Source organism: Indicator indicator, chromosome 5 (genome assembly GCF_027791375.1).
Source record: "Indicator indicator isolate 239-I01 chromosome 5, UM_Iind_1.1, whole genome shotgun sequence".
In the NCBI taxonomy this organism is placed as follows: Eukaryota; Metazoa; Chordata; class Aves; order Piciformes; family Indicatoridae; genus Indicator; species Indicator indicator.
Window position 1 is genome coordinate 4,255,138 of NC_072014.1, and position 13,831 is coordinate 4,268,968.

Consider the following 13,831-nt stretch of genomic DNA (forward strand, 5'->3'; position numbering starts at 1 on the left):
TAGTCCCCTAATCAAGTCTGGACTGAATTTTGTTCCTTGATGTGTCAGTATCTTTTTCTTACGATTTTACTGTTTCAGAGGAGAAAGGGTTGTGTCAAGCCAGTGTTGCCATACAAAAGGAAGGGGTACATCATGACATGATGGTTGGTTTTGTATATCACTTTATTTCTTTATTGCATGACATGTCTTATCAGGACAATATTTTCATGGTGTTTTTGTCTTAATTCAGAAAAAAAGAGTTTTAAACTGTTGCCACACTCCAAAGTTTCTCATCTTAAACTTCAGAGGTAACACTGTAAGCCCTAGTTCCATTGCAGGTCAATGAATCACACATTCCTGTGTGCTGTGGCTCTTTTGAAAACAGGGTTGAAGACGTTTGGTGCTTCATTCCTTAAGAAATGTTACCCAGCATGCTTGAAAGGCTGAGATTTGAGAAGGGAAAATGTCTCAGTCTTCAGGGATTCTGAAGCTAAATGTGGCTTTGTGTGGAAACTGTGTTTAGGAGGGAAGGGACAGCTTGGAATCCCCCTTTTTATTTTATTATACACAGAGGATGAGTGCAAGGTGGGGCTTTTAGGGAGGTGTTCTTGGAAGAATGTTTTGTGAAAAAGAGGTTCACAAAAAAAAAATTAACCCAGGTAATTGTTCCAGCCTATGCCATTTGAAGGGAAAGGGAACCCCAAATAAATCCTGAGAAATACTCCATCTCTAAGAGGAAAATAAGAGACATCTGAGACCAGTTAACACTGGTGGTTTGTTTCATCCCCTTCTTAAGTATTCCCTCTTTTGGCTTGTCTGAGACAGCTCTAAATTTAGAAAACAAATCAGAAGACAACATTCCTGAAGGAGCCCACAGGCATTTAAAGATGTCTGTGTAGAAGCTTTGGTGTTGTTTCAGCAGCCAGGGAGGACTGCAGTTGCTTCTGCTGGAAGCTGGAAGCCTGCCACTCTTCTTCCTGTGTTTGGTTTCCTTTGCTGCATAAAGCACAGAAGACAGCAACCAGCCTTATTGTTGGTGTGAAAAGGTAATTAGAGGAGATGATTTCACCTTCAAATCTTTCCATCCATGCACTCACCAGTCCAAATGCCTGCAAACACCGCAGGCATTTGACTCTTGTTGCAGTTTTCTCCTTGCTGGTGAGGGTTAGTAACAGTGAAGATAAAGGGAAAAGGACATGAAGATGTTTGCTTTCCTCTGTTACTGTTTAAAGTTTGATGTGTCAGCTTAAATATTCAGCTTCACATGCCCTTCTCGTTCAGACTGAGAATGTTGTGTCTTCCCCCCCTCCCCAAGGATGTGTACCTGTCATTTATATTTTTATTATTATTAGTTTAAGAAAACTATTTTCTAGCCTAAAATGATTTTCTAACCTTACCTTATTGTTGCCTTCCAGTATCTGAAGGGGGCCTACAAGAAAGCTGGGGAGGGACTTCCCAGGATGTTGGGTAGTGATGGGACTAGGGGGAATGAGGCAAAACTAGAAGTGGGTAGATTCAGATTGGATGTTAGGAAGAAGTTCTTCACCGTGGGGGTGGTGAGACACTGGAACAGATTGCCCAGGGAGGTGGTAGAAGCCTCATCCTGGAGGTTTTTGCAGCCAGGCTGGATGTGGCTCTGAGCAACCTGATCTAGTGTGAGGTGTCCCTGCCCATGGTAGGGTGTTTGGAACTGGATTATCCTTGAGGTTCCTTCCAACCCGAACAATTCTATGATTCCAAGCCTTTTTCTCTCTTTCAGTCTTCTTTGTCTCTCAGCCTCAAAATAAATAGCCTGATATAACCCTTTTTTGCCTAGTTGTACCTGTCAGAACTGTCCATGTTTTGCCCATTAACCTGTTTTGTGAAATCACATGCAGGTTTGTATTTCCTGCTAGGGTTTGGTTTCTGGACAAAGCTGAAGAAAACCCCTAGGAATAAAGTAGAGAAACATTCTTCAAATAGGTGTGTCTTCCTAATTAATGAGTAATGAAATGGTTTGCTCAACTTTCCTAATCCCTGGTGTCTCTGATAGCTAAAACAGCTTTACCCTCTCTAAACAAGTGATCTCACTGCACCCAGTTTTGGGCTACCCAATTCAGGAGAGATGGGGATCTGCTGGAGGGAGTCCAGCAGAGACCTATGAGGATGGTTGCAGGACTTGAACATCTCTCCTGTGAAGAAAAACTGAGAGGCCTGGGGCTGTTTATTCTGAAGAATAGAAGGCTGAGAGGGGATCTTATCAAAGTCTCTAAATATCTGAGGGGTCAGTATCAGGATGAAGGTGCCAGGCTCTTTTCAAGGGTGTCTAACCCAGCCCCTAATATTCTGTGATTCTGTGAGAAGGAACAACATCTGTAAGTTGGAACACAGCAAGTTCCACCTGAACATGAGGAGACACTTCTTTACTGAGTGTGATGGAGCAGTGGAACAAGCTACCCAGAGAGGTTGTGGAGTCTTCTCTAGAGACTTTCAAAACCCACCTGGATTCGTGTATGTCCTGCCCTAGGTGATCCTGCTTGGGCAAGGGGGTTGGACTAGATGATCTCTAGAGGTCCTTTCCAACTCCTAGCATTCTCTGATTCTATGGTTCATAGAACGCTTCTGCACAGGGTCCCCTTAACCATGACGAAATTTTCTTGCTTCCTTTCCTTTTGACTTCATTACAAGCTTTTAACAAACTGGTTTTCAAGTTGGTTTCTTCCAGCAGCTTTGTGTGTCTAGCAAAACCACCCTCTACCAGAAAAACTTTGCAGAGTCCTTGGGCAGAGAACAGCTTGCTTGCCCCTCATGGTTTTGTTTGTCTGTTGGGATAGAGTGACCAAAGACATCACAGATACATCAAACCCTAACTTTGCTTAGTGGTGCTGCTTACAGCAGTCTGATACCCACCACCCTCTTACCTCAAGCCCAGCTCAGGAATTCGAAATTAGCCTTGTGGTGTTTAGGTTCTTCATTTTAAATAGCAGAATTTTGTGGGGCGTTTAACCATCTGCCTTTTCTGCATTAAGTTGTTCATATTGGAGTTTGACAGAGTTTTACAAGTAGCTGCATTAAGCTAATTTTGTTTCTTTCCCTATTTAATCGCATTTTCTGTGATAAGTGGAATTATAGTGATTAAGTGTTTTAACACTAGTTGTTGCCTAAGCCATTTCTGCATTTTGTTCTATTGATATTTTGTTGGAATTGGAATAATGAACACACGTTTGGCACATACTGCCCATTTTTAGGTAAATAGCCAATAAATTTTGCCTTTTACTGGTGTAGATTACTTCAATGGTAATACATCCTTGTCCATGAGAACAAAACCATATGGTTATGCTGTGTTCTGAACATACTACTTGCATGGTGATCTCTAGAAATGTGGCCAGCCCACAGCCTCATGATGTGTGTGCATAGTCTCTGTTTAGGAGATCCTCTACTCAATAAGCAATCTCAAATATGTTACTTGCTAGTTTCTTGGATAAGGACAGGAGTATACTATTGGAAAAATAAAAAGGGTTCCAAAAAAGGCCATGTTAGACCAAGTGATTAGTCCATTGCTGTGCAAAAAAACTGTCAGAGGTATTTAAGAGGGGAAAGCAAAACTCCATCCTTTTGCTAAAAACTTTTTTTCACTGACAAGATGAACATCCTGAACAAAGTTCTGCCACTGCTTATAGAGCCTAAGTGTTTATAACAGAAGTTCTGTCTCCCCCCCTGCCTCTACTCTGCATCTGGAATATTGTGTCTAGTTCTGGGGCCCTCCACTCAAGAGGGACCTCAGGGAACTACTAGAAAGAGTCCAACGTAGAGCCACAAGGATGATTGGGGGAGTGAAACATCTCCCTTATGAGGGAGACTGAGGGAGCTGGGGCTCTTTAGCTTGGAGAAGAGGAGACTGGGAGGTGACCTCATTCATGCTTATAAATATGTAAAGGGTGAGTGGAGGATGGAGTCAGGCTCTGCTCGGTGATGCCCCGTGGCGCCCAGTGACAGCACAAGGGGCAGTGCTTGGAAGTTGAGGCATAGGAAGTTCCGTGGAAGCATGAAGAAAACTTTTTCACATGAGGGTGACAACGCTGGAACAGGCTGCTCAGAGGGATTGTAGAGTCTCCTTCCCTGGAGATACTCAAAACCTGCCTGGATGTGTTCCTATGTGATCTGGTATAGGTGATCCTGCTTTGGCAGGGGGGTTGGACTGGATGATCTTTTGCAGTCTGTTCCAGCCCTTAACATTCTGTGATTCTATGTTCCCTGTATCAGTAAGCCTCTAAGCTAAACACCTCAATTGCCTGAAAATTTGAAATTCTAATATTCTTCACTGCTTGTTTCCTCATTTAAATGGAATTGTCATCATTTACACTGTTTTAAGTCCTGATCTATTCTCTCTCTGTGAACAGAACTACTTAGGTGTTGGCAGCCTTAAGTGAAAGTCCCTACCAGGTGAGCTATTACTTACTGGAATTACTCCAGAAATGCCATTGCCTGGTTCAGTGATGTTGCTGAGATCATCCCTAGGACTTCAGAGCCATTAGGGTGTTTGGTGGCTTTGCTGACCTGTGTATCCATGACTTTGTGCAGTGCTGTTGATAGTGAAGGCAGCCAGTGAGCCTTGATTTTATAATTCCCATCTAGTGGTTTTGATACATCCTCCTACCTTGGTTTATTTCATTGTATCCTCGCTTCTCAATTACTCAGCAAAATCTGTAAACCAAAAACCATCTGGTATGTGTACTTCAAAGAGTAAGTTGCACTTCTAGGGTATTGTGCTGTGGCTCAGGTAAACGAGGATTGTTCTTGGTCACAGGATTGTATGAAAAAGAGGTCTTAGAGACCTCAAAGAGAGGTTTAAGATCATCAAGTCCAACCATTAACCCAAGTCCGCACTAAATCATGTCCCTCAGCACCACAGCTACTCTCCAGGGATGGGTATTTTAATACTGCCCTGGGCAGCCTATCCCAGGGATTATTTGAAAATAAAATGGAGGTGTGTTTTAGCTGTAATTACCCACATGTTCTAATCTGGAAAATATCAACCATCTACACAGAAATAGGGATATAATTGCTTTAATTGATATTGAACTTAATTACTTGAAGAAGAGCAACATGAACTGCAAAGTGCTCATAAAATGCATGAAGTGTCGTAAATGAATTTGTCAAATCATCTTGATGCTTACGTTTGAAATATCGGCCTAACTTTTGTTTTTATTCAAAGCAAAGGACGTATTTTAACTGATTAAAAAGATAATCTGATACCAAGTGCTTTGTTGTTTTACTTATAATTTCCCCCCCTTTTTTGCTTTTGGCTGGACTGCTTTGACATCAGAGAAGGGGCACTAATGTGGCTTTTGTTTGGAAGGTCTGAACAGAATGGAAAGAGGTGGTGGGGATATCTTTACATATGTTTGAAAAAGGAAAAAAGTTCTACAAAAGGGGTTGGCATTGAACAGATAGGTCTGATTTTTTTTTTTTTGTTTTGTTTGTTTTGGCTACAAAGTGTTGGTAAAGAGTAAAATTCTCAGATAATACTGTGAAGGAAAGATGATGTTAGTTTAAGAGTGTTTTAAGAGAACTTATGAGTGTTTTTAAGTGAAGAAAAGATGGAATTTATTGTATAATGTGATGTAATCAGAGCAAGGAGGTAGTTGCACTGATAGAAGGCATTTTTTCAGTATTGAATCCATGGGTGAAGAGGAATCTTTGTGTTGTGATTCCTCTTGCCACAATGTCAAGCCCGCATGAAGATGAAAGCATAGCTTGAAATAATCTGGCAGCCTAAATGACGAAGCATAGGGCAGTGCAAATGTGAACTGAATGCTTTTATCGAGTCTTGTAGTGAGCATTCATTTCAAAGCTCTTTTCCCAACCTATTTGTGTGTAGTATTTGCCATCATGTATCCATATAATGCCATCTGCTGTGTGTGTCTGAAGTCTCAGTGAGAAGAGCTTCATGGAGAGCTTTAAAATGCCTTTCTATATTAAGTTCCACTGGGCATACAAACATAAATCTTCCCAATACTGCAGTTTGTTCTTCAGCAAAGCACAGCTCCCTTTTATTTCTTTGAATTACTTCTTAAAGTGGCTTGTGTTGTCTTGGATATGAAGATAATGAACTAACGTCTAATATAATGATGGACTTTCTGTTTTCTTATATGTGTTGTTCTGCAGGCTAAAGGGGGGAAAAATAAACCAGATCCAGAAACATTGTTGACTGAAGTGACTTTTCAACATGAATCGTGCTTTTAGCAGGAAGAAAGGTAAGTAGTTTAGCTTGTGTTCCAGGTGAGGCTTAAATATCTTGTATAAATTCTTTAGAACATCAAGAATTGTACAAGGAACTACTTATGAATAGTCACACCTAGTTAACTAGGTAGAAATGGTAGAAGGGCAGCCTTCTGTAAGATGTACAGGACAAAGCATTTGTTGTTGATGGTTATAGAGCTTTCCGGATTGTAAGGCTTAGGCTGAATTTCATAGTGTTTGTTGAGGGAAGTGTCTCTGTCTGTATATATCACAGAAACATGCAGAAACATTCGGGTTGGAAAATACCCTCAGGATCATCAAGTCCAACCGATAAACCTACTCTACAAGGTTCACCCCGAAACCATATCCCCAAGCACCACACCCAAAAACATCCAGGCTTGGTGACTCAACCACCTCTGTGGGCAGCACATTCCAGTACCTGACCACTTTTTCCATGAAAAAGTGTTTCCTAATGTCCAGTCTAAACCTACCCAGTAGCAGCTTGAGGCCACTTATATATCTCTATTTATGTTTTTTAATATATATATATATAAAAATAAATATTATATATATATATAAAATATATAAATATATTTATATAGATAGATTTAGAGATATGGAGATAAAATACACACACTTGTTGTTTTTATCCTTGTCTTTTTTATCCCTGCACACACCAAAGGATGTGCTGGAGGGTTTTGGAACTTCTAAGAGTTAGTGAGTTGAGTATTTATATATCTATATATGTCTCTCTCTATAGATATATTTATATATATATATGTATAAAAATATATATTCATGGATTCTTATTCTTGGACAAGGTGTTATAGAAAACCGTGTTCAATGCTCTTGAAATATCTCATGCAGTGAAATACCTCTTAGCTTCAGGAAGCTGTTGTGAATTTGTAGCAGTCTGAAATGGAATGCTCTCCCAAAGGATATCAAACCACTAAATATTCAGTGATATATGTTCCTCCCCTGGCTTGCTTATTCTCTTCTCAGTGTCTCTTTATGATTAAATATAAGTTTTTAAATAGAGCACTATAAATGCATCTTTTATTACTGACAGCTGCTGTGCTATTTTCCCAATTAATTTGTAATCTAGAAAATACTCCACAGGTCTAATTCCTTCATTTTTTGTACTTTCTTCAAAAGATCCTGAAGTGTGTGATGCACACTGAGCTAGAGCCCCTCCTTTAATTGTGTAAACACAGTTGGAGTAAGTGTAAATGTTTTGTTTACACATCCAGAATTCCTGCTTTGGTATCAATATCAAAGGTGGAAGTAAAAGGAATGTGCCATACCAGCCATACCAGCACAAAATGATCGCCTCGCTGATCCTTGTATGGCTAGTACATTTAATTCTTAAAGCCGGGGGAACCTAAGTAGTCCAGAGTATAAATGGACATAATTTGATCCTAAAAGGAAGATAGACTTGCTCACAAAGGGTACAGAACCAGATGAAAGGTCATTTGATGCCCCATCAGCGCAATGGATGCTGAGGAATAAGCTAAAATCCATAGTCCATGGTCTTTGTAAGCGCTGAGGCAAATCACGTCCTGCTCTGCATCAAAAGATGCTTTGCCAGCAGATCCAGAGAGGTGATTCTGCCACTTTGCTCCGCTCTGGTGAGACCTCACCTGGAGTACTGTGTACAGGTCTGGAGCCCTCAATTCGGGAAGGACGTGGGCCTGATTGATTGGGTCCAGACGAGGGCCACAAAAATGATCAGGGGGTTGGAGCACCTCTGCTGAGCAAGCTGGGTTTCTTCAGCCTAGAGAAGAGAAGGCTCTGGGGAGACCTAATAGCAACCTTCCAGTACCTGAAGGGGGTCTACCGGAAGGGTGAAGAGAGACTGTTTACAAAGGCCTGGAGCGATAGGACAAGGGGCAATGGCTTCAAACTAGAGAAGAGTAGATTTAGATTGGATGTTAGGAACAAGTTACTAGGAGGGTGGTGGAACACTGGAACAGGTTGCCCAGGGAGGTGGTTGAAGCCCTTTCCCTGGAGATATTCAAAGTGAGGCTTGACGAGGCCCTGGGAAACCTGGTGTAGTTGAGGAAGACCGTGCTGACTGTGGGGAGGTTGAACTGCATTAACTTTGCAGGTCCTTTCTGACCTTACATGAAAACCCTTCTGTCGAGTGGTATGTACCTACCAGCTGCTTAATAGTGTTGTCTAGTTTTTTCCAAGTGATTTTAGAGACCATTTCAATATTTGGATTGATTTATCACCGCTGGGAAAGAAGCTTGAGATACTGTTTTGTCTCAGTGCAGTTTTTATCCTTTAAAAAGAAAAAAAAAAATCAGTTCAGATGAAGTTTCAGAAACAGACTAATTGTGTTTCCTCCCTGTTTTGAGTTACACCCAAAGTGCTAAAATGTTCTTTCTCTAGTTCTCCTTGCCCTTGCTAGTGTCTGCCTGTTGCCTTTATGGTCAAATAGGTGAAGTTGTATTCTCTGGTATCTGGGATTATTTGTGGAACCTGCCTTCATTCCTTTCTGTTTTCACTTTTTCATTAGAAATTTTTTCCTAACCTCACCTAAATTCTTGGGATTTCAGTGAATTTACTTTGTGGTTCCCTTGATTTTTGTATGCTGTTCTCTTTGCCTCAAGAAGAAAAAGATCTCACGCAAGATAGCTGTCAGGTACAATGAAATGCAGTTATTGTGGATTCATAAAAGCAATTCAGAACTCAAGCAACCAGAAGAATTAAATTCTGTCATCCATTTATTTTATTCATAGTAATACACACAACATTTCCACTCTGGTATCCTAGGAAAAATGCAAATTTCAGTTAAGCAGTTGTCAAGACTGAATTCACATTGCATATTTTTCATGTCAATGGAAGTTCAGAAAAGCTTAGCAGTGTCAGCATTCATGTCTAATAACTGCATTTAAGAACAGGTTCAAACAGGTTCAATTGCTGAACTTCCTTTATTATATTTCCTGATTTTACTCCTAGACCTCAGAGATACAACAATTACCATGCCTGTACTTTGTAGGGTTGTTTGTGAGTTTCTTCTGTTCATAGGTGTGTGGATATTTTGAGGAGTTAACTATCTTAGTGCCATGACTTCCTTAGCAGCAGTTCTCTCTAAATCCAGATTAGTCTCCTGCTGGCTGTGCTGGTAGCATTTGTGCTAATTACAAGTTTGCATCATTCGTTTAGCTTGGAGCTGCATTTTCTTCTACACAGGATTTGAGAGGAATTGAAACAGATGGAAGTGGTACTTCCATAATAGCCAAAGATTATCTGAGTTGTGCACATTTATAAGATTAAGTGTCCCCTAATCTGTACTAGCCTTTTAATATGCTGTAAATGGAGAAGACAGTAGTTAGTGGCATAGCTCTTTATCTTCTTGAAACGGGTAAGCTGGTGACTAGGATGATTTGGACTGTGCAGTACTTGCTGAAGAGCTCTGTTCTCACCTGAACTTTCCTCCTAAGTGTTCAGGCAATGATTTCATCATTGACAGGCATTGGTAGACAAAGCAAGAAGAGAAGCACTCTAAGAAGATAGCTAACTTTGAACAGCTTTTGAGAAGGCTATGTTTTGTCTTTCAGTTGGAAGGAATGTAAACATCTTGTAACTGAAGAGACAGACTAGGCAGAAGTTGACTGGATATGTTGAGAAGCTTGTTTGTCAGTATTAACCTATTGTATGCTTTGCTTGGACCCATGTCAGTGGAAGGAGAGCCAATTGGGATGTGACAGCTCTGTATTAGAAAAGTGTATAAGTTGACTATAACACAGGAGGGGCTTTGCTTGTGCTTAGTGCTTTTTGCTTAGTGCTTTTGGCTTTTTGTAAAGATGCTTAGGCAATAAATGCTTTCACCTTTCACAATAAGAGTCTTCTTGTCTTGTCTTCACCTGGAAACATCTTGGCACGCAGCCTGTGGGGAATGGTGCTCGCTGCCATCATAAAGCACTGTTAGAGGCTGGATAGCAACCTGCGCTTTCACAGAATAGTTGCAAGAGAAATATGAGTGGCTAGGAGAGAGAAATGAGCTCGTCTCTAAATTAACCTTGCTTCTTTAGAGAAAAATTTCCTCATAGATAAGATATATGACAGGAGTCTTGTGTATTGGGAGAGTCTCTTCTGTCTTAAATCAGAGCAGTGCTCTTCAGAGTACAGACGCCCATTTACAATATTACCAGTACTTCGTTTTGGTGACTCCCCCACCTCCCTGGGCAGCCTGTTCCAATGGTTGACCACTCTTTCAGTAAAGATTTTTTTTTTTTCTTAATAGTCAATCTAAACCTCTCCTGGTGCAACTTGAGGCCATTTCCTCTTGTCCTATCACTTGTTGCTTGGGAGAAGAGGCCAACACCCCCCTCACGGCAACCTCCTTTCAGGGAGTTGTGAAGAGTGAGGAGGTCTCCCCTCAACCTCCTCTTCTCCAGATTAAGCAATCCCAGTTCCCTCAGCTGCTCATTGTCTATGTAGTCTCAGTTTTGCCCATTGTGGTCTTCAGATACTCTTTGTCCTTTCATAAAAGCACTCATGACCTTCCAAGAAAAAAAAAATTAAAAATCCCTGAACCCAAACTAGGTCTAAATCTTCTCTGCCTCCACCCCAAAAAAAACTGCTGCTTGATGTTTGTAGTTTTTTTTTGTTTTTTTAATACATTTTTTTCAAGAGCCAGGTTTGGGAGGAAAAAAGAATACATGTTTTGTATACCAAATATTTCTGTATTCAATTAATCTCACTTGACACAAAAATCAGTTACCTTCATACTTTTGCAGTATCTCCACAAAGAGGGTTTGTGTGTCCCAAGTCCTGCTCCTTGGATTTTGAAATGGGGAAACCCACTATTCAGTCACCAAGTCCCTTTTTTTCTAGACTGGTAACTGGATAAGTGTAATTTGTATAAAATGATTCAGTGATTCTGCTATTAAATTGATCTTGTTAGGCTATGGATGTACCCTTTCAAATACCCCAACAAGGAGAGCTGAAGGGTTACTACCTCCTTTTGGCAAGGACCAAATCTTTTTCTGTTGGTGGGATGAAGTGGCCAAGCTTGCAGCATGTTTGTGTGTTTGCATGCATTTGTGTGGAACTGTGTATGTATTTATTTGCGTTCTGAAAACAGGAGGAACAGATCTAATTGTGTAGAAAAGAAATGACTACAGTGTGCCTTAAGAGGATGCATAGCTAAAAATGGGAGCGTGCTTTGGAAGCTTCGCTCACAGGTTTCACGTTGGGCCTGCACAGATAAGCCTAAGTTTTCTTTTCTTTCTGTTATCATGAGAATAGGAGGATAATTTCCTGTTGGCTATTCTATTTGCATTATCTTCAGAAAGGTATTGAAGAAATAATCTTATCTATCACCTTCTTTAAAGAGTATTCTAGACATTTAACAACAATATTTACCACAGTACCTGTTTTGTGGCTTCTGCAAAAACCTAAGGAGCTCCTTTGAAGAACTTTGGTGTATTGCTTATCCATAAAGTGCTAAATGCTAGCTTTAGAATGGGAAGAGCATTGAAAAAGTCTCAAGCTTTTTGGTTTCCACCCTATTAAAATGTAAGCAGCCTAATTTATGGAATGTTACATGATTTGCATGGTAGCTTGGCAAGCATCTTTTGAGAACTACAAGCTAATAAATTCTTGATCTAAGTTGTTACTAGTGTATGATGCAGACTTCTTGTCCAAATTACTTGCCCAAGCTACAACCTAAATGCTTGAGTTATGTAGACAGATCACTAGTTAACTGTCTAATTAAAGACAAGATGTATTATTCTGTATGAAGTACATTTGGATGTCTACCAGCTCTACCTTGGTAGAAATGACAGTGACTACTTTCAGTGGACTTTATCTTGCAAAGCTGTTGGAAAATTGCAGAGAACATCCAAAACATATCCCTCAGGAAAATGCAGTTTTGTGAAATTGTAGAATAGCTTAAGTTGGAAGGAACTTTAGAGATCATCTACTCCAACCACCCTGCCATGGGCAGGAATGCCTCTCAACTGGACTCAGCTGCTCAAGGCCTCATCCAACCTGGCCATGAACACCCTAGGGATAAGGCATGCACAGCCTCCCTGGGTGACCTATTCCAGAGTCTCACCGCCCTCGTACTGAAGAACTTCTTCCTAAGATCCAGGAAGAGAGTACTCCCTCTGCTTCCAACTAATCCTTTTAGTCCTATTGCTAGATATCCTTATGAAAAGTCCATCTCCAGCCTTCCTGTAGGATTCCTTCGTATGTTGGAAGGCAGCAAAAAGGTTTCCCCCCGAGTCATCTCTAGGCAGAACAACCCCAGCTTCCTCAGCCTGTCCTCATAGCAGAGGTGCTCCAGCCCTTGCATCATCGGTGTGGCCCTCCCCTGGGCTCACTCCAACAGCTCCATGTCATTCTTGGACACAGACTTGCAATCTCTACCTTTGGCTTCTGTGACTACTCCATTTTCTTTGGGCCCTGCTGAATCACCTGCAGAAGCAGCTCTTCACTGGCTCCATGCTGTGCTTGCTTTTAGATACATAAAAGGATATACTCTAGGTATATAAGTGAGAGGTAGCTGCAGATGTAGATTTTGTAGTTGTTGTGAACGGTCGCTCTCACTGCTTTCTTCTCTTTACAGTTTATTTGCATTTAAAAGAAATAGTTCCAAGTAAATGTTTCTATGCCATTATTTTAATAATCCTGAATTAGAACTCATTAATGTTTGTAAATATGTAAAAGATGAGTGCCAAGAGGATGGAGTCAGGCTCTGCTCAGTGATTCCCAATGACAGGACAAGGGGTAATGGTGGAAGTTGAGGCACAGGAAGTTCCATGGAAACATGAGGAAAGAATTTTATTTTTTTTTCCACTGTGAGGGTGCTGGAACACTGGAACAGGCTGCTCAGGGGGGTTGTGAAGTCTCCCTCTCTAGAGATATTCACAGCCCGCCAGTGTGATGTGGTATAGATGATCCTGCTCTGGCAGGGGGCTTGGACTGGATGATCTTTTGAGGTCACTTTCAGCCCCTAACATTCTGTGATTCTGTGAAAATCAAAATGCTACTCTGTGTTGAGATTCACATTCCTGTCCCCTGTGCTTTGTTGTGTACTAGGGAAGTGCCATGTGTAATTTTCTTACGTTAACAGTTGGAAATTCTTCAAAAAGTTCTTTTTTTAACAATTCTTGACAACCTTAACTAATATTTTTCCAAATTTCCATATAGTTACACAGGAATAGGTGATTGAACTCTGAGTCCAGAAGCAAAGTGCTGAGTTGGAGGTTTGATCTACATAATTCTTAGTGAAAACTGGTGAAAATATGATCACTTCAAATAAATTATCCTGCTTTAGTAATCTCATTTTTTGACTTCAACTAGAAGCTTTTATCAGAGGCACGGTATAGCTCCTCTTGTGGCAAGAAGGCATAGGGGATAAAGGATTAAAGAGTTCATAATTCTTCTTCTGTTTTCTTGCCTTTTTTTGTTTGGTTGTTTTTTCTTCTTTTTCTTCTCTGTGGATTTAGAAAGATGAACTCATTATAAGTTCTTAACTTCACCAAAGTAGAAGTGCAAAAGCAATGATTTGCTAATCACTGGGTGTACACACAAATTATCATAGTAGAATCATGAATCATTGAACAGTTTGAGTTGGGAAGGACCTTAAAGATCATTCAGTTCCAACTTCCCC

General features: G+C 40.6%; 1 protein-coding gene across 2 annotated transcripts in view; it reads left to right on the forward strand.

The window, feature by feature from the left end:
- Positions 1 to 13,831, forward strand: part of GULP1 (GULP PTB domain containing engulfment adaptor 1) — a 134,107-nt gene that overhangs the window by 24,597 nt on the left and 95,679 nt on the right. For both annotated transcript variants that reach the window (XM_054380943.1, XM_054380942.1), the window contains exon 2: positions 6,127 to 6,215. In XM_054380943.1, coding sequence (XP_054236918.1) covers positions 6,188 to 6,215 — 28 coding nt within the window. In that variant the 5' untranslated portion in view covers positions 6,127 to 6,187. The remainder of the gene's footprint in view (positions 1 to 6,126; positions 6,216 to 13,831) is intronic.